The 23,784-nt window shown below is 56.4% G+C and overlaps 1 protein-coding gene across 4 annotated transcripts; it reads left to right on the plus strand.

Moving 5' to 3' along the window:
* The first annotated feature begins 1 nt into the window (after position 1).
* On the plus strand, positions 2 to 23,597 carry LARGE2 (LARGE xylosyl- and glucuronyltransferase 2). Of its 4 annotated transcripts, none has more exons than XM_071427394.1 (15): positions 2 to 101; positions 16,925 to 17,098; positions 17,381 to 17,637; positions 18,032 to 18,114; positions 18,384 to 18,511; positions 18,927 to 19,094; positions 19,250 to 19,354; positions 19,618 to 19,730; positions 19,838 to 19,963; positions 20,112 to 20,267; positions 20,376 to 20,539; positions 20,819 to 21,097; positions 21,431 to 21,577; positions 21,725 to 21,920; positions 22,029 to 23,597. In XM_071427394.1, the coding sequence occupies exons 2-15, from the start codon at positions 16,999 to 17,001 to the stop codon at positions 22,224 to 22,226; spliced, it is 2,220 nt and encodes a 739-aa protein (XP_071283495.1). In that variant the 5' UTR covers positions 2 to 101; positions 16,925 to 16,998; the 3' UTR covers positions 22,227 to 23,597. The 4 variants fall into 4 exon arrangements, with proteins under 4 accessions (XP_071283495.1, XP_071283497.1, XP_071283496.1 ...); XM_071427396.1 differs by having other exon boundaries at positions 22,009 to 22,216; XM_071427395.1 differs by lacking the exon at positions 2 to 101 and adding an exon at positions 5,592 to 5,689.
* The last annotated feature ends 187 nt before the right edge of the window (positions 23,598 to 23,784 follow it).

The following is a 23,784-nucleotide window of genomic DNA, read 5'->3' on the forward strand; positions in this document are numbered from 1 at the left end:
GCGCCCCGCCCCGAGCAGCCGAGCCGGGCCGAGCGCCGAGCGGGCGATGGGCGGCGGGGCGGGGGTTTGAAGGAGCGGCGGCGGCAGCGGCAGCCGGGCAGGTAAGGCGGGCTGGGGGTGTCCCGAGCGGGGACGCAGTTGCCGCCGGGTGGGGAGCTGGGGTGCGCTCAGTTTTGGGGCGCCCCGGGAAGGAGTCGTTCCTGGAGCCTTGCGGCGGGCGGGGGTCTGCCCACGCGTGGGTCTGGCGCTCCGCGGCACGGCTGGGGCGGTGTGCGGGTTACCGGCCGCCCGTCGGGGGCTGCTCGGTGCAGCTGCCGGGGCTGGCTTCGGCACCGGTAAAAAGTTCCCGGTGGCGCTGGGGAATGAGAGCGGCGCCGGGAGCGGTGCTTGCCCCTTCGTCACCCGCCGGGGAGCGGCGTGCGGCGACCCCCGTCCCAGCCGGGGGCTCCCATGGATACTCGGGTCGCTGCTTGCCCGGCAGTGGGGAGCATCGCTCCGCACCTGGCGAGGGCTCTGCGTGGGGAAGGGTGAGGTGTGAGCGAGGAGGCAGGGACAGCCCCGCTCCGCTCGGGGCTGAGCTGCCCGTGCCCACTCGCTGCCTACGGAGCAGGGGAGGTGGTGCCCTGGGGACACGGAAAGGTCGGGGGACCTCGGGGACAGGGCTTTCATCCTCGTGTTCGTGCGTGACAGTGTCTGTCCCCGTCCGGGGCCGGGGGGACCGGAGCAGGGAGCAGAAGGGCGGTGGCCGGGTCGGGCCGTGCAGTGGGGGCTCTCCTGGAGCCCAGGGGCGGCCCCGCAGCGCTCAGTGTTTGCCGCACTAGCACGGGTGTCCCCGTGGCAGGCGGCAGGAGCCGCGGGGCCCGCCTGCCTGCAGCCTGTTGCAGAAGTGGCTCCAGCCTGTGCCCGGTGCCGCGACCTTCCTCCCGCCGTGCCGTGCCCTGCCCCGGCTCTGCCTCCCGCTCAGGCCAGGCTGCCGGCCAGCGCCCCTGCCCGCAGCCGGGCCTGGCTCCGCACGCTGCCCGGGGCAAAGATCGGCGGTGCCCGTGGGCGAGGAGGCGCTTCGTGGCCTCTCGGGTGCGCACAGAGCTGGGCCGAGCCACCCCTCCTTCCTCCTGTCCGGTTACCTCCGCACAATGGGCACAGTGTGTGCCTGCGGCTTCCTCGGCGGGAATTACAGTTGCATGGGCAGGCACTTTATCCTTCCTGATCTCTCCTCTTCCCCCGAGGGTTTGTTTTCCAGCAGGCTGAGTTCAAAAAGGGCACGAGATACCGCTGGCAGCAGTCTGGCGCTAAACAAACCTTTATAGTCAGAATCACATGGATTAGACCCAACTTTCCTTTCACATGCAGTGCTACCTGCGAGTTTCTCTGAATTTCACGGTGGCTGGGCTGCTACTGTAAGTGCGAAGGCGGGTGAGATAGCACCCGAGGCCTGTGACAGAGGTTTCCAGCACAGCTTACTGGGGTAGGTGTGTGCTGCTGGTGACTCTAGGGGCATATCCAGTGCAGACTGCCAGAGCCACTCTCCTTCAAGGAGATGCTCTAGCTCTGCCAGACAGCAATATGAGAGCTGGCTGCCTAGGAGACTGCCAAAGACACCTTGTCTTCAGCCAGAGGTGAAGCTTGATGCACAAAGTCCTTGGGCTGCTCTGAACAGCACAGCTAGATTCTGCCCCTGAGTAAGAAGCATTTTGGTAGATGCTTCCTCTTCACCCCTTGCCCCCAGACTGTCCTACCAACTGTCACGTCCCCTTTTGTTCATCTCCTGCTTGCAGCAAGTGAGTTTGGAGGACAGTTTGAATAGCATCATGCTGCCTTTTTATGGTAAGTTGCAAGGGAGCACTGTAGGATGAGAGGCTTCTCAGAGCAGCAGCAAGTCTGTGGGACTGGGCAAGACTTAAATTGCCTTGGCTTATGGTGCCCACGGTGTGTGTGGCAGCAGGAGGTGAAAGGCTGGGTTGAGGGACAAATTTCCAGAATGATCTAGGAGCAACTCTCTTTAGTGCTCACTGCCAGTCTGGGTGCTGAGGGCTTGTGCTTACTGAAAATCCACTGGCTGTAATCCACTGAGGCCAAATAGTTCCAATGCTCTGGTGATGAGGGGTGCAGGCTCAGCACTAACGGTAAGAAAAGAAGCAAACCAAAAAAAAAAAAAGCAAATGTTCTGCCAGCCCATCTGTGGGTACAGTGCTGAAGTCCAGCTTTCTTGGCTGCTAGTGTCTTGCTGTTTGCTCAGATCCATGAGACCATGCCATTTCTGGGAAGCCTGAGTTCAGGCACAGCACTGCCACAGGCAGCTCATCCTAAGTAAGCTCAAACACGTCTTTCAGAGTGCTGGGGTGAGGATGTTTTTGTACAGGGTTGGAGCTGGGGAGCAGAATGTGGGAGGACACACGCAGTATACTGATGCTTGGCTGTGTCTTGGGAGATGGGTATTTGGGGTGGGAAGTGGATATTCTCTCCAACCTTGTCTTCCTGCTGACCTCCCCCTGCCAGAAGGGAAGTGGCCTGGCAGTATGAGGTCGGGGATGTGGGTCCTGTTGGCTGTGGTTGAAAGTGAGCAGTTGTGATGAAGAATGAGATGGCCCTTCTGCCCCTGCCTCTTTAGGGCATGCCTTCTTGCCCTCCTCAGCTCTCACACCATGGTCTGGCTGTGTATTTTCTTTGCTTCTGGATGAGCTCAGCCAATACTTTGGGATAGATATGGATAAATTATTACTTGCTCCAAATAACCTGTAGATGGAGGCATGTCCAGGGAGTATTTTAGTCCCTTTTACATGAACCCTGCCTAGAATGGAAGGCCTTGTTCACTCATGACATCCCACTGGAGGCCAACACCCTCTGAGAGAGCTCCAAATCTCTGTCCAAATGAGGAGACAAGGGCAATGAAGCACACATGCTCTGAGCATAGCAATGCTGGTGGTGGTGGCTTGTACTTCTGATCTTGGAAAGCCCTCCTGGGGTCTGGAAAGGCAACAGCTGGCAGGGGAAGCTGGTGGTGTAGTACCTGAGTTCCTTAAGTGTCTCTGAGAGGTCTGTTACTTGAAGCAGTAGTCTGATGGGAAGGGAAACACAGGTCAAACAAGCTTAAGGGGCCTTTTAATGTGTGCTTTGACTTGGAGGCATTTTGTTGCTGTTTTCTGTCAGGGTGCTCCTGCCCTTCCCAGCTTAGCTCAGACTTGGCATCTCTGGAGAAAGACTCTTTTTGGCTTCCCAGGAGGAACAACATGTCTGGCAATGTGTGCAGAGCCCTGCTGCGAGATACTGACTGCCTCCTGCCTCCTGCCTCCAGATGCCTTTTCCAGAAAGCCATTTAGAGCCACAGATTGTTACTTGGATAACTCCCTTCCCTGATTCATTAGCAATGTGTAGTCTCTCCTGTAATACTCAAATCTGCCTGTGCCAAAGGCTGAAAGGGAGAGGCCATGTCTTTTAATAACCATGTGATGCAGTTGGAAAAAACTTTTGGACACATAGTTCTCTGGTGGCCTGAGTTGATGGAAACAGTCCAAGGGAGAGATACAGCTGGGTCCTGAGGGAGAGGGCACTGCAACTCCCTTTAGGTGTATGATGGGTAACTGCTTGTGGTTTCTGACCTTTCCTTCCCCCAGCATCACCCTAAGCTCCCCTGACCCCACCTGGAGAAGGCAGCAGACCTTGAGATTGGTCCCAGCACACTGCAGATCTTGCAGGTCCTGTGTGTGGTGCTGTGTAATAACTGCTGGTGACTGGGTTGTGGCCGTGTGATGTGGGCTCCATCCTGGATATGAGGCTCCTGCCATGTGCAAATGGGAACTCTGCTGTCCCAGAGATGCTGTGGTGGATCCCAGGGGACAGTGCTGCTGTGTGATAGGCATATATCTGGGTCTCCCCACTCAGTATTATCTCTGCTGAAGGGGCCTTTGCTTTTGGAGCTCTTTGTTGTTGATAGCACTCAGTGTTGCTGTCAGCAGCTTCTGCTTCCTAGCCCAGGTGGAGGGACTTGGCTCTTACCTGCTGAACTGTTCCCTGGAAATATAAAACTCTGGTAGCACCTGGGCAAGGGCTGTGGGGTGTATGGCAGAAGGGTTTGGCACTATGGTTCTGTGCCTGCTGCTGCAGAATATCCATCTCCTGAGTTTCCCCTCTTAGACCCCTTTGGTCTGAGGTGGGAGCTGACCGATCAGGACAAGCAGAGTGGGGATGATGGAGGAGACAGATGTCTGTTTACTGACACGTGCTGTAGGGTCCATACATGTCCTCTCTCACTGGCTGCCACCTTGTAGCCAGAATCTGAGGGAGGCTCAAAAAGCAGAAGTTTTGTTGGGCCTTGTTGCTGAAGAAGGGTTTTGCTGAGCACTGCAGTGCTGTACTTCCCTCTTAGAATCGCTGGATTTCACTGTTCAGGTAGCAGCTGTTGTTACTATTTTTTATTTCCAGCCCTTGTTGGTATTGATGTCACCTCCCTTCTGTCATACTGTACTATGCCAGGCTGGTCTGGGGTTTGCTGTGGCTAGAGGGGTGCAGGAATGCAGCACACTGCACACTTGTTTCTCTGTTTGGCCTTTTAAAACAGGTGGGACAGATCAGACCCATAGGTTTTACTAGGTTTTTACCTGCTTTTACTAGGTTTTTACCTGCTTTTAAGGTCCTGCTCCTGCTGCATCTTAAAGCAATGATGTGTGGATAGAGGGTCTTTAAAACAAAATTCCCAGTTCTTCTCCAATTCCTTTGCCCCAGTATATTAGTATGTCTGCGCTTCTTTTTGGGGCTTTTTCCTGATAATGAGCTAAGAATCTGTCTAGCCTCCTGGGAGAAGGGCTTATCCATTTCATCCTGCAGTTGTGGAATGTGTGTGCCCAACTCTGTGGGAGTTGGAGGAAAGGGGTGCACTGGAAAGATCCCAGCAGAGGAAGAGGATTTCCTCTGAGGAGGAGTAACATGTGCAGACTGCTGTGCTCTCTTCAGCACAAGTTGCATGTGTGATGTTTTTTGCCTGCTTTCTCTCTCCTCTGCCTTTATTCCTTCTCTCTCCCTGTATGCACCTATTTGGATAGGCTCTCTTAGCTGCCATTATGGGGCTGCCCAAAGCATGTCATGGGGTCTCAAGTTACTGGACAAGATAGTTAATCCCTTTATTGCCTCACAAGTTAGACACTTGCTGCTGCTATCGTGTTTGGGAGGGGGCCAGAGAACTTGCATCCCTCCCTCAGCTCCTGATGCTGCTGAAGGATTGGTGTGAGGACTCACATGGTGGCTGTGGCTTTGCCAGCAATTCTGGGCACATGTGTACAGTCCTCCTTGCATGAGTGGGGAACTTGCAAACGACAGTGCAGTGAACTGGGACTGGGAATATGCAGGTAGTCATCGTCCCCTGGGCTGTCTGGGTAGCCTTGGGTGACACTGAGCCATGCTTTGTGGCAGGCTGGAGGATAGGGGCAGGACCAAGGTGTTGGGTGCTCTTATCTGTGACTCTCGGATGTGCAGGGGCCTGTCCTCAGAGCTCTCTTATGCAGTAGCTCTTCACGTGACTGTCTTTTGGGTTTCAGGTGACAGGAAGCTCCAAAACTCTCAAGTACAGCTGAGATGTCTTATCTGCCCTTCAAGCTGAGAATCTTTGGTTAGAGGGGGGTCCTCACAGGCACCAGCAGGCCGTGCCAACTTCTCCAGCTGTTCCTAGCCACTCCTGCAACCTTGGCAGCCTTCAAAGGTTAGTTATCATGTATGTTAAGTAGATGGTTTACATGTGGTTGCTCCCTTGCTGTTTTAGTGCTTCTAAGTCAGTATACAGGAGATAATCATGTAGCAGAAGGGCTTGGCTCTCTGGATATTTGGGACCTGTGGGAGGCTCTGGAGACAACACTGGGACTTGCAAGCCCCCACAGCCCATTTCTCTGGAGGGAAGGACCAGATTCTCCACAGCAGTCCTTTGAATAAAGTGTGATCCCATCTCTGTGGCTCTTCTCCTGAGCGCATGTCTGGATCCTTCTCCCCAGACAATACCATGGTCTATTGCTTATTTCTTGTGTAGTGGGCAGTAAGTCGCTGGGACCTGGACTGAGGAGCTGGAACAAGCTCTCTGGGCCGGGGAAAATGGGAAGACCCCCTTCTGAAGGCTGGGAGCTTTTGCTGGCATTGTTCTGTCCTAGCAGCTTCTTTCCCCTCTGTCTGTTACATCAAGTGTTTGTTTGGGGCCACTGTTCTCAGTGGCCACCTCTCTCTCCCTGCCCCTCATTAGTGTAGGGCTTGGCATGCCAGCAGGAGGGAGCCTCAGCAATGTCTATGCCTTGATCGGATTTGTCAAGGCTCCTTCCCTTTTCTTCCTGTTCATTGAGGTCTGAAACAAAGCAAACAGAGGAGAGGAATGCCAAAGAATAGGAGTGAGGGAAGAGAGGAACGCTGGAGTGACAGGCTGCCCCTGCACACAGGCAGCCCCCTGCCTTAGTCTGCTGGGGCAGAGCTGGTGGCAGAGCATTGAGGGAGGTGAGGCCATTCCTTGGCAGTTCTATTCCCAGCTCTGGCAGCAGCTGTCTGTCTCCCTGTGCTGTGGGACTCCTATCCTCACTGCTCAGGTAGCTTCCAGAGCCTCAGGCTCGCTGCCTACTCTGCACAGGCACGTGCGCCTGAGCACAGCTTGAGGGAAACTGTTTTGTTTGTCTTGGGCTGTGGTGAAAGGTTTCCCTCTTTACCTGTGTCAGGAAAATTTCCTCTGCCAGGCAGATCCAAAGAAGCCCGACATGGAGCTGAAAGTCCTGCCTGGGTGCCAGGGCAGTGAGGCACTGGCCCCTCCCCATCTTGGAGCCAGATAAGTGCTGGAACAAGGCCCTTTTGTGCAGACAGGTGTGTGAAGTGGAGACAAACATTGCTCTGGCACTCATATTGCTTCCCAGGAGGCAGGAGACTCTGGAGGGGAGTCATGGCCAGCCAGACAAAGCTGCCACAGGTAAAGCTTTGTCCAGTCTGATAGATCTCCTTGCTCCCTCCTTTGTCATCCCCAGGCCCTCAGGCGGTTTGCCCTTCATCCTGCCCCTGACTCACCCATAGATTGGATCAGGGAAGGCAAGAGGATGCTCAACAGCCCCAGTATAAAGCACTTGAGGTGAAATACATCCCTGCTAGTAACACCTTCCCCTTGCATTTAAGCTGCAAGGAACAGCCTTTAAGCCACAGTCTCTTCTTCCCTTTCCTTCTTCCTCCTTGTTCTCTACCTTCTGGCAATCTTTGCACTCCACAGTTTAATTAAAGAGCAGAGCAAAGTGCTTAGACTCCAAAATGTGCAGATTAAGGGGTTACTAATCCTCTTCCTCAATGGGTGCTCACATCCTGTCCAGCCTGTTATCAAGCTTCTGTTCCCTGAGTGGAAACTTGGCCAAACTTGAGACCTCTACCTCTCTTCCTGCCTGCTGCGCTGAGGAGGAAGGGTGAGGAGTGACAGGAGAGCCATGGGGGAGAAGCCAAGAGAGTTGTGGGCCTACAGAATTCTCGAGGTGGATTTGTAGTCAGCGCTGACTATCTTTGCTTTTTGTGTCCTGTCTCGTTTTGGTGCTCCAGGTGCAATAAAGCAGGGGTTTGGTGTTTTTCCTTGAGTGCTGTCTTCCTATTCTGACAAAATAAGCTTTCTGTCAGAGGAAGCAACTGCTTCCCTTTGTGTGTGTGCTTGTGTGTTTATTTGCTGGGTGATTTGGTTCAGGTGTGTGCCTTCCCTGTGCATACACCCCTCTCTTGATTTCCCAACAGTCTCCTCTGTGCTCTTATTCCCAGTATATGCGCAAGTGCTGCAGCGCTGCTGAAAGAGCAGGAATCCCTCACTGCAGTGGGAGGCTGGTGCTTGGCAGTGCTGCATGAGGCCGGTCACATCCTCATCTGGGGAGGCTGAGATCCCTTCATAGGGACATACAGTGTCCGTGAGAAGAGGAAGGTGGATCCACATGGAGGCACTAGGAGGGAAGAGGGAGTAGTGAGGATGAGTGTGGTGGGAAGGGTCTTCCTAGAAGCATCCTGGAAGACCTGATCACAGGATGACCTGAGATGTTATGCCTATCCTGTTGCAGGCTGGGCACTGCACAGAGGTTGCTGTGGATTGCAGAAGACATGAGCTTTTGTCCTCAGCCGCTCATCTGCTGCTTGGTTGAGTTGAGCTGTGCTGTTTCTTCCCTGCCTTTGTCCTTTGGTGTGCAAGTTCACGGTTTAGCTCAGCAGTGTGAGAAGCCCCAGGGACAGGAACACAAGGAGCAGCAGTAATGAGTTTGGATGTTGGGAGTATTCTCCTTTCCACTGCCTGGCTTTGGGAACTGCCTCCCCTCTGGGATCCACTTCCCCTCCTTTTTTGCCCCCATCAGTCGCTACCTCATTTCCAGTTTGCAAGATGCCCTATGTGGTTTTTTTGCAGGTAAGTTTTGTGTCTTAGCCTGGACAACAGTTTTTTCTCCAGTGTTGTCAGAGCCTCTAGGCAACGTGCAAGCTTCTCTGTAGCTCAGAATCCCTTCTGGTCGTACAAAATGCCCAGGGCACCCTGAGTGGATGGCACTATTGCTGCTTGGGTTTTTTAGAGCCTGCCCTGAGCCATTCTGGTTTGCTATTTATAGTGCAGTTGTTCCATTCCTGTGTGGATGAGCTCTGCTTTCAGCCTGACTTGGGCACTGAGGGCATTGGTGCCAGGAATAGCTCTGGACAGGGAAGATATAGGAGTGGCTGCTTGAGCACAGCTCCCAGTTTGAGCTAGTCCCTTGTGGAAGAGGTACTGGGCTGCATCCATGAGCTCAGCTGCTTTTCACGCAGAGGAGAGGGATCGCCTTTCATTGTCGGTCAGTGCCTTGTGTGTGCCGGGCTGCTGGACTAGAGTTTGGCATTGTGAGAGATGGAATTTGGAGGAGTTGCTCCAGTGACTGATACCAGCAGGACTAGTGAGGGACCAGGGTGTCACGAGCCAATGGCATGAAGCTGTATCAGCAGAGGATTAGGTTGGTTATTAGGAAAAACCCAGAGGGTGGCTTGGGCACTGGAACAGGCTCCCCAGGGAAGTGGTCACAGCACCAAGCCTGACAGAGTTCAAGAAGCTTATGGACAATGCTCTCAGGCACATCGTGTGATTTCTGAGGTTGTCCTGTGCTGAGCTGGGAGTTGGACTTGATGATCCTTATGGGTCCCTTCCAACTCAGGATATCCTATGATTCTGTGCAGGGCAGTTGGCATGGGAAGCCCTGCTCCTAGCATGTCCTCCAAGCCCTGGTATGACCTTGTGTCTCCTGAACTGCTGCCCACTGGGCAGGTGGGTCCCTTGTGGTGGGGTACCTGCCATTCCTTGCACAGGGCCCTGCTCTCTTCTCCCCAGGGAATGTTTGCTAACCCCGAGGGAACTCAAGCTAAGGCCTGAAAGGAGCCTGCAGCACAAAAAAAATCAACACCCTCCTCAGAACTGCTGCTAGGGCAGAGCTGTTCCAGCCTTTTGGCTCATGATGTTCTCAGCTTGTCTGGAGACCAGAGCTAGACAAATAATTAATTACTTGATTTAGTGCCCAAAATGAAAAGCTGGAGGGAGAAAAACTCAACACAGACAAATTTGAGAGACCCTTTATCTTTTATTTTAAATGAAATGCAGCTCAATTGCAAACAAAACAATGCAAAATGAGACTTTTTTGCTTGGAAAACAATGCTTTTTGTTCTTGTCCAAAACTTGTAATGAAGGAGCAAATAGCTCTGAGTTGTCTGGAAACTGCAGTTTTCAATCAATAACTATTCAGCCAAAAACACCCAGTTCTGCTGGTAACAATGCACAGCAGGCACCTGACAACCTGGCTCACAGCCATGCCCCTGGCACCTCCCCAGAGGTGGATGGTGTCATACCTCTTGTGAGCTTTTCCAGGTAGAGTGCCAATATGGGGTTGTTGGAGTCCCTTTGTCTCCTTTTTTTGCTGTAATTAACCTAATTAATTTTGCCTGAGGTGGTGCAGACTACAAGCATGTGTAGGGGCTAAGTCTGGCCTGTTGTGCTGGGATATGCACAACATATCCCAGTCTCCCTTGTCCCGCCAGGGAGCACCACCTGGTGCAGGATGTTCAAGAGCATTTCAAGGGAGCCAGGGGGATGTGGGGTTAGTCCCTACCCATGGGCACTGCTAGCTGGAAGCTTGGGCTATCAGTACCACACAGGATGAAACTCCCAGCCCTTGCTGTATTGGCAGGATGCTTGCTGGGTGTTCCAGCTGTGCTGATGGCAGAGCTGGAACTGGTGGAGGGCTTGCTGCAGGCTGCTTTGGAGAAAAGCTGGAGTTCCTGGCTGCTGGCCCTGCTCAGCTCTGACCCCAGGAACTGTTGCAAGCCCGCAGCAGTGAAAGTGTCAGGAAATGGCAGGGTGAACAGGTATTGATGCCCGTAGCACATCCGGAGACCAGGACACGGTGAACTTAATGGATTCAGAGCTGGCCATTAGCTGCAGCACAAACATCAGCAAAAATGCAGATAGTAGAAACCTAATCCCATGAGAGAGGAAGGGAGCTAGAGATCAGCCCCTGTTGCTGCTCCTGTTTCAAGAGGCAGTTGGGGTCCCACTGCACAGTGCCCAGGGCTGGTCCCTCCTGTGCCAAGCTGTGCTGGCCAGGGAGGCATGAGGAGGAGATTTGATTCAGCAGTTTGTGGCCTCTGTGTTTGTCCTCAGTTAGGCTTGAGCTTCACCAGGCCCAGAGAAAGGCCAGTCAGTGTTGATACTTCACCTGCTGAGTATCCTCTTAGCATCACATGACTTGTAGTCCAGGGAGGTAAAGCTGGTAGCAGTGTGTTGAACACCTCCGCTGTGAGTTTCTTGGGGTCCTTCCAGCTTCTTCTTGGGCTTAAGAGGAATGAGAGCACTTGGGGACTGTGTTGCTTTCTGGGTGGGCCCCCTTTACTTTGCCTGAGAGTTGTGGCAAAATGCAGCTGCCCAGCTTGTGAGCACTGCAGGATGCCTGGTAGGCTCAGGCCTCGTACGCCACACGCTTGCACATTCTGCTGTGGCACTGCTCTCCCCGTGCGTGCCCTGCGTGCCCCCTGTGGCTGACGCTCTGCCGGGCAGCTGAACCCAGTGCCTGGTTGCAGGCAGGGAGACTGACTCTGCAACGGCAGACTGTGCCTAGCAGGGCCTTGTGATCGGAGTGCCTGCCAAGAGGAGCTGCTCCCCTGATACATTCCTGGGTTTCAGACATGAAGAGGTAAGCAGCACGGCATTCCTGTCAGTCCCAGCCTGAGCTTGCTGGTTTCCTCTGGAAACAAGGAAACAGTCTGGTGACAAGAGTCGCTGCTTCAGCCAAGCTTGGAGCTTCAACACCCTTCAGAGACTTTTAGCTCCTCTTCCCCAAGTGCTGTGGTTCTGCCAGAGAAGGAGATGGTGGCTTTTCAGAGTGACCTCTGCAGAATAAAAAACTGAACTCAGAGTGGCAGAATTGTGTGTGTGGTAATCTTACGGGCCTGAGAAGAGCTTGATGTTTGAAAATGAGCTGTAACTGAGGCACAGCTGCCTGTTGTTCCAGGAGGGTCCTTTCTGGGATTTTCTCAGTAGCTTGGTGGTGTCTGGGAGCAGTGGGAGATGAGGATGCTTCCTTTTGCAGCATGTGTTGGTATCCAACTCTGTGAGTGCTACTGGATCCCACCTCTAGAACACTCTAGTGGCTCTTTTGCCAGAGGTTGCTCTTTCCAGGGAAATGCAAAGGTGAAACTCTCACTTAGGGTTTGCTTATCATAAGACTGGGGAGGGGAGGGACGGCATGGTAATCCGGAGCATGGGGTTTTAATCCTGCTCCCCTGGGCAAATTCCATTCCGCCTCTGTAAATTCCTGCAGCTACCCTGCTCTGCACTGCCTGTGTGGTATCTGCCAGCTGGCACAGCCCCCCTCAAGCAGCAGCATTTCAGGCATGGGGAGCAGGACAGGGAGGTGACCCTGAATCATAAGGCACTTTGTCAGATGGCTGCTGCAGTACACTTTAAAGGTGATCTGCTGAATGAGGAACCAGCCTGTCCCCTCCATCTGTAAGAGCAAAAGTGATTGTCCCCGGTTGCTTCTCTTCAAACTGTGGTGCCTTTTCTGAGTTCCTGGCCTGGCTGTGCAGCTCTTGTTGCAGCTTTTGGGCTCTTTCTCACCTTCTGCAAACCTGGGAAGCTGTTGTGTTGGGCTTCTACTGAGGCAGTCTAAGCAGGTCAGCTAAACTGTCACTCTTCCAAAAATGAGACCTGGGAGAAGAATTTGCAGTTTCTTTCACCTACACCTAGGTAAGACAACAGGCACCATAGCTCCATGAAATCACCCCTCTCCTGGCTGCCCTGCAGCTCTTTACTGGGAACAGCCAGGCTACCTCTTCCCTTGTAATGCCTAGGGGGGAGGCAGTAGAGGGGGCAGCAAGCCTGGGACTGTCCCTGTGCCCCTTCAGGCCTCTGGCTTGGTACCCACAGACAGTGATTGTGCCTCAACATGCCTCTGCAGGTACACATTAGCTCTAGAAAAGACAACAGCCGGAGACACCCGCCCTCCATGGGCCTTGCTGCCAATTGTGATGTTGTGGGAAAACAGAGCTGCTCCCCTCTGTGCTTGCAGGGCTGGAGGAAACATGGTAATGTGATGGCAAAATTTTTGCTGCCAGTTCTCCCTAAACATTAACTGCTCACCTGATTATTACTGAGCTGTAGAGACCAAAGGCCATTCAGGCTGAGCAATGTGGCCTACAAAGAAAAGGGGATTTCCTGCAAAAGAGTGGATCTTGGAGGAGTGGAGTGCCAGCACATGGGCAGCTCTCAGGAGGAGCCTGGGGCAAGCAAAGTGGCTGCACTTTCCCAGGAATGAAGGTTGCTTGTGCATGGAAGGGTGGCCGGCATACAGCCAGCTTTGGGCTCCTGCCCACGCATCAGAGGTTGGGGTGAGCATGCGCTGGTGTTTGTGCAGCTGCCCAGCTCTGCTGGCATGACATTCTCTGTCCCCTGGCCATTGCCCTGTTGTCACTGGAGGCAGGATGCCCCAGGCATGAGACAAGGCCTGGGTCCTGCCTGCCCCTTCCCTCGTATCCACCCTGGTCAGCTTCCTCCAGCTAGAGAGGGGACAGGGGTGCCTTTTTCAGTCCCAGTGGCTGTATCCCCTGATCCCTGCTGAAGCAGGAGCTGCTTGCTCCTGGGAAGAATGTGGGGGAGGGAGGATAACCTGCTGTGAACAGCACTTCTGCCCCGCACCCGCGCTGGGGTTGGAAGACGGCAGTATTGGGAAACCTCTCGTCTTACTGCTGGCTGCGCTTGTCTGGTGAGCAAGGAGAACTGAGGAGGGAGGGCAGAGAGGCCCCATTCCGTGACTGCAGGGACGGTGGAGCCGGGAGCTTTACGTGCTGGGCCATGGCTGCTACTACCCGCTGTGCCCCTTGCCAAGGAGCTGCTTCCAGCCTTGCCCTCCGCTTGCTGTGCCTCTAATGTTTCACAGAGAGGCTGTTTCTGGCTTGCCACCTTCATCCCCGTGAAGGGCCCTGCCGTGCCTGTGCTCCCCAGCAGCCTACCCGTTCCTGCCCTGACTGGAGAGGGCCTGGCTGGGTCTCAGAGCACTCGCTCTTGGTGCTGGGAACAAACGCGGTATGGTGGCCAGGACGAGCGTGTGCAGAGGCTGCCGAGGTCAGCTGGAGCACGAGGCGGGTTCCTCTGCTGAAGCGGTGCTGTTGGCCGCGGGCTGCAGGTCTGCACTGCTCCCAAAGCATGGGTAAGCCCTGCGTGGCACTGCCTCAGCTGGAGCACATGGTGGATATCGTGGAGCAGGGGCAGGACGGTTCCGGGAGCTGAGCATGTGCCCTGGGGGAGCGAAGGGAAGGGCCCCGCTGCCCTGGGGAGCCGCCGGATCAGAGGAGCAGCAGGGCAGCCCAGGCGTTTCCTCTCCCTGCCAGGGCAGGGCTGGGCTGAAGGGCGCTGCTGAGGAGCCGCTGCCTGTTGTACCGGGGCTCTGCAAGGGCAAGCAGGAGCTGCCCGAGCGTGAGGGAGGTAAGCGTGCCTCCCAGGGCAGCCATCCTGGTGGTGCCGTGCCTGCGCGGGCAGGCCGGGACCCGCCTCACCTCACCCGGGGCTCTGGGGTGGGGGCGATTTACATCGGAGGGCTGTGCAGGCGCTCCGCATCCCAGTCCTCTGCCTGCTGCCGCTCCTGGCCTTCTCCCACCGCACCCGGCCCCCTCCAGACCCCCGCGGTACTGGGCATTCCCGGCAAGGGCTTCTCCTTCTGCTGCAGCCCCGGGCCAGGGCCGCTGCCTTTCCCAGCCCCGGGGCCTGCGCGGTGGCGAGGGGGGAGCTGCAGGTAGAGCCTCTCTCTGCATAGTTAGCATTCCCAACCCCGGCCTCCTGCTCCTCCTTCCACCATCCTGCTCACTCCTGGTACGCTGGGCAGGTCTGGTTGAACACTGCACCCTTTCAGTGAGCCCTGCGCTTCTGGGCCAGAGCAAGGATGAGACAGTAGGGGAACAGTTCTTTCCCTTTCAGATCCACAGTGAGGCTTGCACTCTGCTAAGTTGATGGGCAAGTGCTCTGATGGTGGCCAGTATATCTTCTCTCTGGGTAGCAGCAAGGTCTGCATCCCATCCTCACCATAGTTGCATCCCGGGTAGGCTGTGGAACCATTCTTTCCCAGTCATGGGGCGAACAGGTGGGCTCTGCCGCCATCCCAAGGCCCCCAGAGATCTCTCTGTGAGGACAGTGTTTTGCACCTGCCCCAGTAAAGGAGGAGGCAAGTGCTAGGAAGGGGGTAGATAATCCTGATCTTTCCTTTTTTCACTGTGTGAAGGAGGGATTTTGAGGCTTGGGAGTGGGAAGGGAGTTGGAAGGAGGATGGATTCCTCCAATTTACTTTGGGCAACTCTGCGCCCCTGGCGCTGGGGGCTCTTGAGTAGAAAGCGAATTTAATCTCTTGTTTTGTTTGTTCTTTCTTCCTCTGAAAGGGGGGCCGGCGGGGTGTGCGGGGGGAGCTTGGGTTTGAGAGCGGGGAGGAGGGGGAAAGTGTCAGATCTAGAAGGGAGGAGTAAAGGGAGGACAGGGAACGGCAGCCCCGGGAGGGAGCAGTAGCAGTGGGCTGCCAGCCGGCTTGGGAGGCGCCGGGGAAGGAGGAGGCAGAGGAGGCGAGGGGAGAGGCAGGTAAGGAAACCAGCGCCTGGGGGGAAGGCAAGCAGCCAGGTGAGGAGTAGCACAAGGGGTGGCAGGAGGGGTGGGGGTGTTATGAGGTGGGGGATGGATGGATCCTTGGGTGCCTCTGGGAGAGGTTGTGAAAACTGACTTGCTGCTGGTCCCATCTGGTCCCGCAGAATTCCCATCCTAGTAGTGTGTTCACATGCAGGCTGGGGAGAGAGTACCATTCCTGCAGTGAGGGGCCATGGGGGCAAGTGGGAGCAGGACGGATGCTGCTGTGTGCCATCACCTTCTCTCTCCTTTGTTTGTGCTAAAGTTGTTTCCCTGCCCCTCTGCTTCCCCTGGGTGCTGGCTGACCTCCTCGGCCTTTTCTCACCATGCCCCCCTGCCATTCCCCTCCAGCATGGCCTGAACAGCCCTCCAACTTTGTGTGCACCTCGGCATGTGAGATGGCAGACAGGCTGGCAGCAGCATGTGGAGATCTCGCCATGTCCAGTGTGTCCCGTGGCTGTGGCAGGGAGAAGGGGTGCCTGGGCCTGGTGTGCTCCATGTGTCAGCTCCCCGTTTTCCCTGCCATGCCTGTGCTTGGCCTGCTCTGTAGAGCACAAAAACAGGTCAAGCCCGGGCCTGGCTTGCAGGGAGCTGTGATGTCAGTAGCCACCTTCTCTGCCAGGAAAAGAGGCGCAGCTCTCAGGAGCCGTGCCTACTGCCGCGGGAGCTCAGCTGTATCTCCAGTGGGCTGGCGTGCCCGTGCTCCTGCGGGCTGGCCATGCCCCAGCCCTTCTAGAGCCTGGGTATCCCTCACCGAGGGTGGATGGGACCATCCGTCTGCAATTGCTCCAGCGGGCTGGAGCTTGCACCCGGCCCCAGGGGCCGCGGGGAGGGTCGAGGGCCGCGGTATGTGTTCTCCTAGGCTCCAGCCCCCGCGGCCCCATGGGCATCTGCACATCAATGGGCTCCAGCGGGGCGTGTGCAGGGGGAGCAGACCCTAATCCGGCCCATTCAGTCCGACGGCAGCTTTTGTTGTCCAGATGTTGCTGCGCCGAGGGCACGGAGCCGCGGGCAGGGGTGCAGAGCGAGGGCAGGCTGCGGCGGGGGGCAGGCGTCTCCTTCCCCGTGGGGTTTTTGCCTGCCCGGGCGCCAGGCTCCGCGGGGCCCCGGCGGGAGCAGGGCTCTGCCCGCCTTGGGAGCGTCCCGCCGGCGGCGGCGGAGTGAAAGCGGCCTAACACGCGTGGCAGAGCGCGGCAGGGCGCGGAGGCTGCCCCGGCCGTCCGATGCCCCAGTGCGGCCGGGGAGCGACTTTCGCGCAGGTGTTTGGGGTTTTCCCACCGAAGTGGGCGGGCAGCGGCACTTAGGTGCGGGAGTTCCCCGAGCCCCCCGGCCCTGCGTGGGCCGCGCTCCGGCCGAGGCGGCGGGGGAGGGACCGCGCCTTTCCCACGGGCAGGCTCCGGGACCCGCCGCCCAGCTCGGGAGGGCCTCCTAGCATTATTACCCCTCCTCTCCTCTGTGAGCCCTAGGCCTGTGGGATGGCAGGGAGCAAGGCACAAAGCTGGGGTAGAATCTCTTGGAAACCTCCTTCCTATCCCATTCCCCTCCATGTTTGAGGCACCCCCCGCAGGCTCTGCAGTCCAGTCCGGATGGCGGGACAAGTCGAGGGGGGTAAATGTTCCATCATGGGCAGGAATAGGCTGTCTGGAGAGGTAGTGGGTGTCTGTTTCACTCCTTCAGTTGCCCAGGTACTGTCCTGGAGGAGCAGGTGATGGAGGATGTCCTGCTGGGGAGATGTTGGCACACCTGGGTGGGGGCTACTGGTGAGACCTCTCTCTTTTCCCCTGTCCCTCACAGGCTCTAGGATGCCAGGGCCAGCTGGACTCGGGTTGCCCACCTGATCCTTGTTGCTCGTGTCCTGCCAGCACATCATGTTGCTCTCCTGGCGCACGAAGCTGAAGTTGCTGCTCGCCACGGTGACCCTGGCCATTCTCCTCTCCTGGCTTTACCTCTTTGTGGGAAGCCTTGAATGTGAGTGAGTCCTTCTCATCCTCCTTGGATCAAGGGAGAGTCCACAACAGAGGGTGGGCAGCAGGGGATTAGGCCTTGGGGTGGTTGCTCTGGCCATGCAAGTCACTGCAGGTGAGTCTGACTTAAGGACATCTCCAGGGACATCTCTGGAGATCAGAGGAAAGAGCTGAGATGCTGGCTGGGCACTTGTGAGACATGCTGGGACCTCTCAGTTGTGGCTCTGCCCCAGCATTCACACCTGGGCTCTCCTATGGCCTTTGCATGTCCCAATCTCTTCCACAGATGGCCGCTTCCTCCTGCTGCCACCCTGTCTGGGCGAGCAGCCGAGCCGGGATGTGGAGCGGGAGGCGCTGGCTTCACGTGTGCGCAGGGTGGAGGAGGAGAATCAGCAGCTCCGGCTGCAGCTCAGTCAGGCTCAGGCAGAGGGCAGTGATGGCAGCCCGCAGTGGGGGGCTTCTGCCGAGGACAGAGACCCCCCTGGGGGCGAGAGGAGCAACCACACGGCCTGTGCCAAGCAGCGGACAGTGCACAAGTGTGAGGTGGGTGATGGTGGCACCAGCACGGTGGCATTGTGGATAGGGAATGTCGGGTGGGAGGCTGGGACCCTGTGGAGCACAGATATATGAGCACCTCACCTGGCACTGCTCTCCCTGTGCTCTGGCCATGCTGGGGCCTCATCCCAGCTCTCCACAGTGCTCAGTGGGTGAGGGTATTTTCCTTCTCCAGAGAAGGAGACCAGACAGGAGGAGTGGCAGCAAGACTCCTGTTCCCCACTTCTGAGTTAGGGAACTCCCACCTCTCTTTGGGGCTCCTTCTGCATGGGAAAGGTGGGGTTTTGAAGCTTCTCCCTGTAGTGTGGTCCCAGGCAGGAGCTGAGAGCCCTGCAGGGAGGGGGTGTCCAGTCTCAAAAAGGCACCGTTTGTCTTTGGGCAGCTCCTTCACGTTGCGATTGTGTGTGCTGGGCACAATGCGAGCCGGGACGTGGTCACCCTGGTGAAATCCATCCTCTTCCACAGGTAATGGGGAGACCTTGTGCCAGCAGCCTGCTGGTTGGGGTTCTCAGATGAGCTGCTGCAGGCTGCAGCAGGGCAGTGCTGCAGAAGAGGGGCTCTAGGACCTCTCTCTACCCCTTGTGCTTAGAGTGGCACAGTGGAATTTGTTTCCCCTAGAGGGTTTTTTTTCCGTTTGCCCCATCAGCTGATAATCTGTCTCATGGGTGGGATGGGGAACTATGTCCTCTTCATGCTGCTGTGATGCTGAATGTTGCTATGCTTGCCCTTGGCAGAAAAAACCCCCTCCACTTTCACTTCATCACGGATTCAGTGGCGCACCAGATCCTCCATACGCTCTTCCAGTCCTGGATGGTCCCTTCCATCCACGTCAGCTTCTACAATGCCGATGACTTGAAGGCAGGTGCTTGCCCTCCCTTTACCCTGTCCCAAGCCAATGCTTAGAGGGTCAAGGGGAGCAGCAGAGAGGGATGAGTGGATGGAGGATGAGTAACTTTTTCTTGCAGATCCCTGGCTCACCCCCTCCTCTTTCTGGGCTTGTTGCTGGTGCTGCTGAGAGGGGAGCACAAGGCTGGTACTGGCAGGGTGGGGAAGTGCCTTGCGGTGGCAGTGCCTCTGGGGCAAAGCTGAGTGAGGCACTGGGGTCCAGGTGGGGGTTTTGGTGGCTGGAGGAAATGCTCTGGGCTTGGCTGGCTCCACAGCTCTGCATGCCCTTCTGTTGTTGGCCTCCTCTGCATGGGGTTCTGGGACACACAGCTGCCCGGGCAGGAGAAGGGCATGGCCATGCCTGGCCCTGAGGTGTGTTGCCTTGCAGCCAGAGGTGTCATGGATCCCCAACAAGCACTACTCTGGCATCTACGGGCTGATGAAGCTGACACTTACCAAGGCACTACCCTCCAACCTCTCCAAAGTCATTGTCTTGGACACGGACATCACCTTTGCCACCGACATTGCTGAGCTCTGGGCTGTCTTTGGAAAGTTTTCTGGTGAGAACAGGGCGTCCCTGGGGCCCTGGCAGGGCCTTGGATGCTGGGCTCAGGGTGGCAGTTCCTGCCTGCCACAGCACCAGCACAGTGGGTTTGCTTGGGCCCTCTGAAACAACAGCAAGATGAGCTGCATCCACGTCCCTCTGTTTTCTCAGAAAAGCAGGTGATTGGGCTGGTGGAGAACCAAAGTGACTGGTACTTAGGCAACCTGTGGAAAAACCACAAACCATGGCCAGCCCTGGGACGTGGCTTCAACACAGGTGAGTGTGGGCTGCCAGGGTGGCAGGTGCAGCCTCATAGCACATGCAGCTGAGGTGGTACTTGGCACAGGGAAACTGGGAGAGGGTGAGGTACAGTGGGAAAGTGGTGGGTACAAGAGGAGTGCTACAGCATCCCAGGGTTATGGGTAGGCACAGAGAAGTGGCATGTCCCAGGGGCTGAAGGCATGCAGGCAGCTGTGCCTCAGCTCTGTAATGGCTGGGTGCTCTCTCAGTGACCCCGTGCCCTCTCCCCTGGCCCTCAGGGGTGATCCTGCTCCTGCTGGACCGCCTGCGTCGCCTGGGCTGGGAGCAGATGTGGCGGCTGACAGCAGAGCGGGAGCTGATGAGCATGCTCTCCACCTCGCTGGCTGATCAGGTAACTGTCCCTCCTCTGGGACAGGTTGGTCCTTCTGCATTCCCACAGCACTGCAGGCACAGGGGATCTTCCTCATCCACCCATGCACTCACCTTTCTCTCTCCTAGGATATCTTCAATGCGGTGATCAAGCAGGACCCATCCCTGGTGTACCGGCTTCCCTGCTTCTGGAATGTGCAGCTCTCTGATCACACCCGCTCAGAGCAGTGCTACACTGAGCTCTCAGATCTCAAGGTGGGTGGGGTTGCTGCTTTTGAGACTGGGGAGGGCCTGAAGGACAGTGCAGGCACTGGAAGTCCAGGGGAGTCAGCATGGGGTCTGAGGGTTTGGGGAGCCTGTTACTGCTGACTTCCCTTACATGGGGTGACACACTACTGCTCAGGTGATCCACTGGAACTCGCCCAAGAAGCTGCGGGTGAAGAACAAGCATGTGGAGTTCTTCCGTAACCTCTACCTGACCTTCCTGGAGTACGATGGGAACCTGCTGCGCAGAGAGCTTTTTGGCTGTGCCAGTCTTCCCAGCCCACCCAGGGACCAGGTGAGGCTGACTGCAACTCTGCCCTCAGCTGCAGACCTCTGGGTGGGCAGAGACCTTATGCAACTGCCCCTGGGGTTCCTACTCCCCCTCACCTTCATGGTGTTGCAGTTGCAGCAGGCGCTGGAGGAGTTGGATGAGGATGATCCCTGCTATGACTTCCGCCAGCAGCACCTCATGCAGCACCGCATCCACCTGTTCTTCCTGCAGTACGAGTTCCTGGCCCTTCCCAACCCCACCGATGTCACCCTTGTAGCCCAGCTCTCCATGGACAGGTACTTGCTAGTAGAACTGGTGGGAGGTTGCAACCCACATCCACGCCTCTGGGTAGGCTCTACAGCTTTGGAGCTACCAGGGAATCTCATTTCATCCTTTTCACGCCAGTATTTGGCAGTGAGAAACAACACCCCAAGCTGGGAACTTCAGTTCTTCCTGCTCCCTCCTGAACTGGGCATGGCTGGCACGTGGCTCTCTGGAGGCACCCAGTTGTGGGTTTGGTTCAGAAGCTGCCCCGCAGGGCAGGTCTGGTGCTCAGGCTGTGCCCTCTGCTCCAGGTTACAGATGCTGGAGGCCATCTGCAAGCACTGGGCAGGCCCCATCAGCCTGGCGCTGTACATGTCGGACGCCGAGGCGCAGCAGTTCCTGCGCTACGCCCAGGCCTCCGAGGTGCTGAGCGCCCGCCGCAATGTGGCCTACCACATTGTCTACAAGGAGGGGCAGTTCTATCCCATCAACCTCCTGCGCAACGTGGCCTTGGCCAACACGCAGACCCCGTACGTCTTCCTGACAGACATTGACTTCCTGCCGATGTATGGCCTCTATGATTACCTCAGGTAAGGCTTTTACCAGCTGGCTCTTGCTCAGCCTGCTGGGTTCCCCAAGCACCAGAGTTTTCAGGAAATGCCCTGGGTAGCAGCTCTCAATAGGCTGTTTCCTTTGTGTTCAACCTTGGGGTCCGGCCCTTACTTTGTCAGACACCAGTAGATGAGGAAGGAGCTGTGGCTTTGAGAGTTCCCCTGTTCCTTCTATCCCTGCATGGTACCACTGCCAATTCTCAAAACCCATTAATACCTGTGTGGAGTGGTGGGCAGGCTAGAGGGGCTGAGGAAGGAGGCTGTGGCTATGTCTCACAGTCAGGGGACCTGACACCCTTCCTACTACCGCAGGAACTCCATTCAACAGCTGGAGCTGCCCCAGAGGAAGGCAGCTCTCATCGTGCCAGCATTTGAGACCCTGCACTACCGTCTGACCTTTCCCAAATCCAAAGCAGAGCTGCTCTCCATGCTGGACATGGGCTCCCTCTACACCTTCAGGTAGGGACTAGCATTGTCCCACCATCCAAGCAGAAGTCAGCTCTGTACCCTTGTCGCTTGGGGCTGTGCACCCCCTGTCTCAGAGGGGGGTAGCAGACCCCCTGCATCCTCTACTGCCTCAGTCTCCATTTCCATCTCTCCCCGTAGGTATCACGTGTGGCCAAAAGGCCACGCCCCAACGGACTACGCCAAATGGCGGACGGCCACCGTGCCATACCGTGTGGCATGGCAGCCAGACTTCGAGCCTTACGTTGTAGTGAGGCGAGACTGCCCCAGGTATGACCAGAGGTTTGTCGGCTTCGGCTGGAACAAAGTCTCCCACATCATGGAGCTGGATGCGCAGGTGGGTGCGGGGCTCCTGGCACCACCGGGTGTTGAGGGCCTGTGGCTGGGCAGTGACATGTGGGTGCCACCAAGCTGATGATGGTAAGGGCTGCTGCTCTGTCCCCAGGAGTATGAGCTGCTGGTCCTGCCCAATGCCTTCATGATCCACATGCCCCATGCCCCCAGCTTCGACATCTCCAAGTTCCGCCTGAGCGCAGGGTACCGGGGCTGCCTCCAGACCCTGCGGGAGGAGTTCCACCAGGACCTGTCACGGCGATACGGGGCTGCTGCACTCAAATACCTCACTGCCGAGAGAAGCCTGTGACACCTGGGGACACTGGGTGCGGGGTACAAACAGCACACTGGAGAAGGGAGGGCGCAGGGCCTCCCTCCTGCCTCTGCCCACCACCGCCGCCCAGCCTGAGGGAACGGAGTCGGCAGCACAGCCTCTCCAGCCCACCAAAGGGATGCCTATAGATAAGGTGGAAGACATCAGCTGCAAGAACAGGCAGTGCCTGCAGGTCAAGCTGCTCCAGCCTTTCTGTGTTACAGGGGAACCTCCCCATGCCAGGGGCCAGGGGTGGGATCTCCTCCCTTCCTTCTTTTAGCCGATGTGGATTCCCAGTCTTCATTAGTTCACCTCACCTTGAGGCCTGGCTCCTTCAGAGATCTGGGAGCTGAACGTTACCCTATTCTGCCTCTGCTCAATGGCCCCAGGTCTCAGTCCACAAGGCCCTCAGGGGATTTGGTGAGTTGGAGATGAGGTCATACAGCAACCCTTTACATCCTTTGTGGAGCAGGCTCAGAGGAAATGTCCCAGCATCCTGAGAGGAGTGGCCAGGGAGTACTGCAAGTAGTTGGAGCCTTGATTCAAACCCAGATCAAGGCTAGCTGTTTAATGGAGATAAATATTATTATTCCTCATCTGTATGGATGCAGTCTCCAGTGGAGCTGGCTCTGTACAGGTGGTGTGGGAGTCACCCAGAGCAGGATGAGCTCCCAGATCAGGATGGGCTGTCTGCTGTTGCCAGCAGTGAGCTCCCAGGATGGACCTCCCAGCTGGGAGCAGCCATGCTGGTGACAGATCCTCTCGTGCTGCTATTGCCCCACAGGGCAGGGCTGCCAACCATCCCCAAAACAGCAACTTCATGGGCCAGCAGAGGCTGGGAGAAGTTCCCAGTGAGGACCGCCTTGCTCCTCCCCAGTTCTCGGCAGCACAGTTGCCATCAACAATCAGGGACATGGCTGATACTGGACAAGAGCATAGCTGAACACTGTAGGGGAAGGAACCCCATGCTGGGAGCAGCTTGACTGGACACTGTTCTATTGCTATCACACACTGGAGCACAGAGGATGCATTCCTCACACTATTTAAATTATTTAATACTTTTCTCATAAGAATTCAGTAATTAGATTTTCTGGGTTTTATTTTTAATCTTTTCTTCTTCCCAGATGATTTTGCTGGTGGCCCTGGAGGCTCTCCAGGCCAGCTGCTGCTGCAGTCTCCACTGTTCTCTTCTTAGCTTTGCTCTGGGCTGCAAGGGTCTGCTCTGTACAGGGTGAGGATTTCCGTCCATGGTGGGAGCGGCTAAGAGGAACCATAGAAAGTGCGGGGTATGGAAAGGGCACAAACGCCTCTTGCTTATTCTCTCTTTTTAATTTAATTTTTAAATTAAAGCTTTTTTATTCTTTTTCACATTCTTGTTAAAAACTGCCTGGTTATTAATTTTTTTCTGCTGTGAACCTGCATATGTCCCCTGGAGGGAAGGCAGCAGGCAGAGAGCAATGGAGGAGTAGCCCAAGGTACACAGGTGCCCTGCCAGCTCTGAAAGGGCTGGTGGTGCTCACTGAGGTGGGCTTAAGGCTTGATGGTTCCTGTGCTG

Source organism: Agelaius tricolor, unplaced genomic scaffold (assembly GCF_023055355.1).
Source record: "Agelaius tricolor isolate 1412-34295 unplaced genomic scaffold, bAgeTri1.0.p SCAF_5, whole genome shotgun sequence".
Lineage (NCBI taxonomy): Eukaryota > Metazoa > Chordata > Aves > Passeriformes > Icteridae > Agelaius > Agelaius tricolor.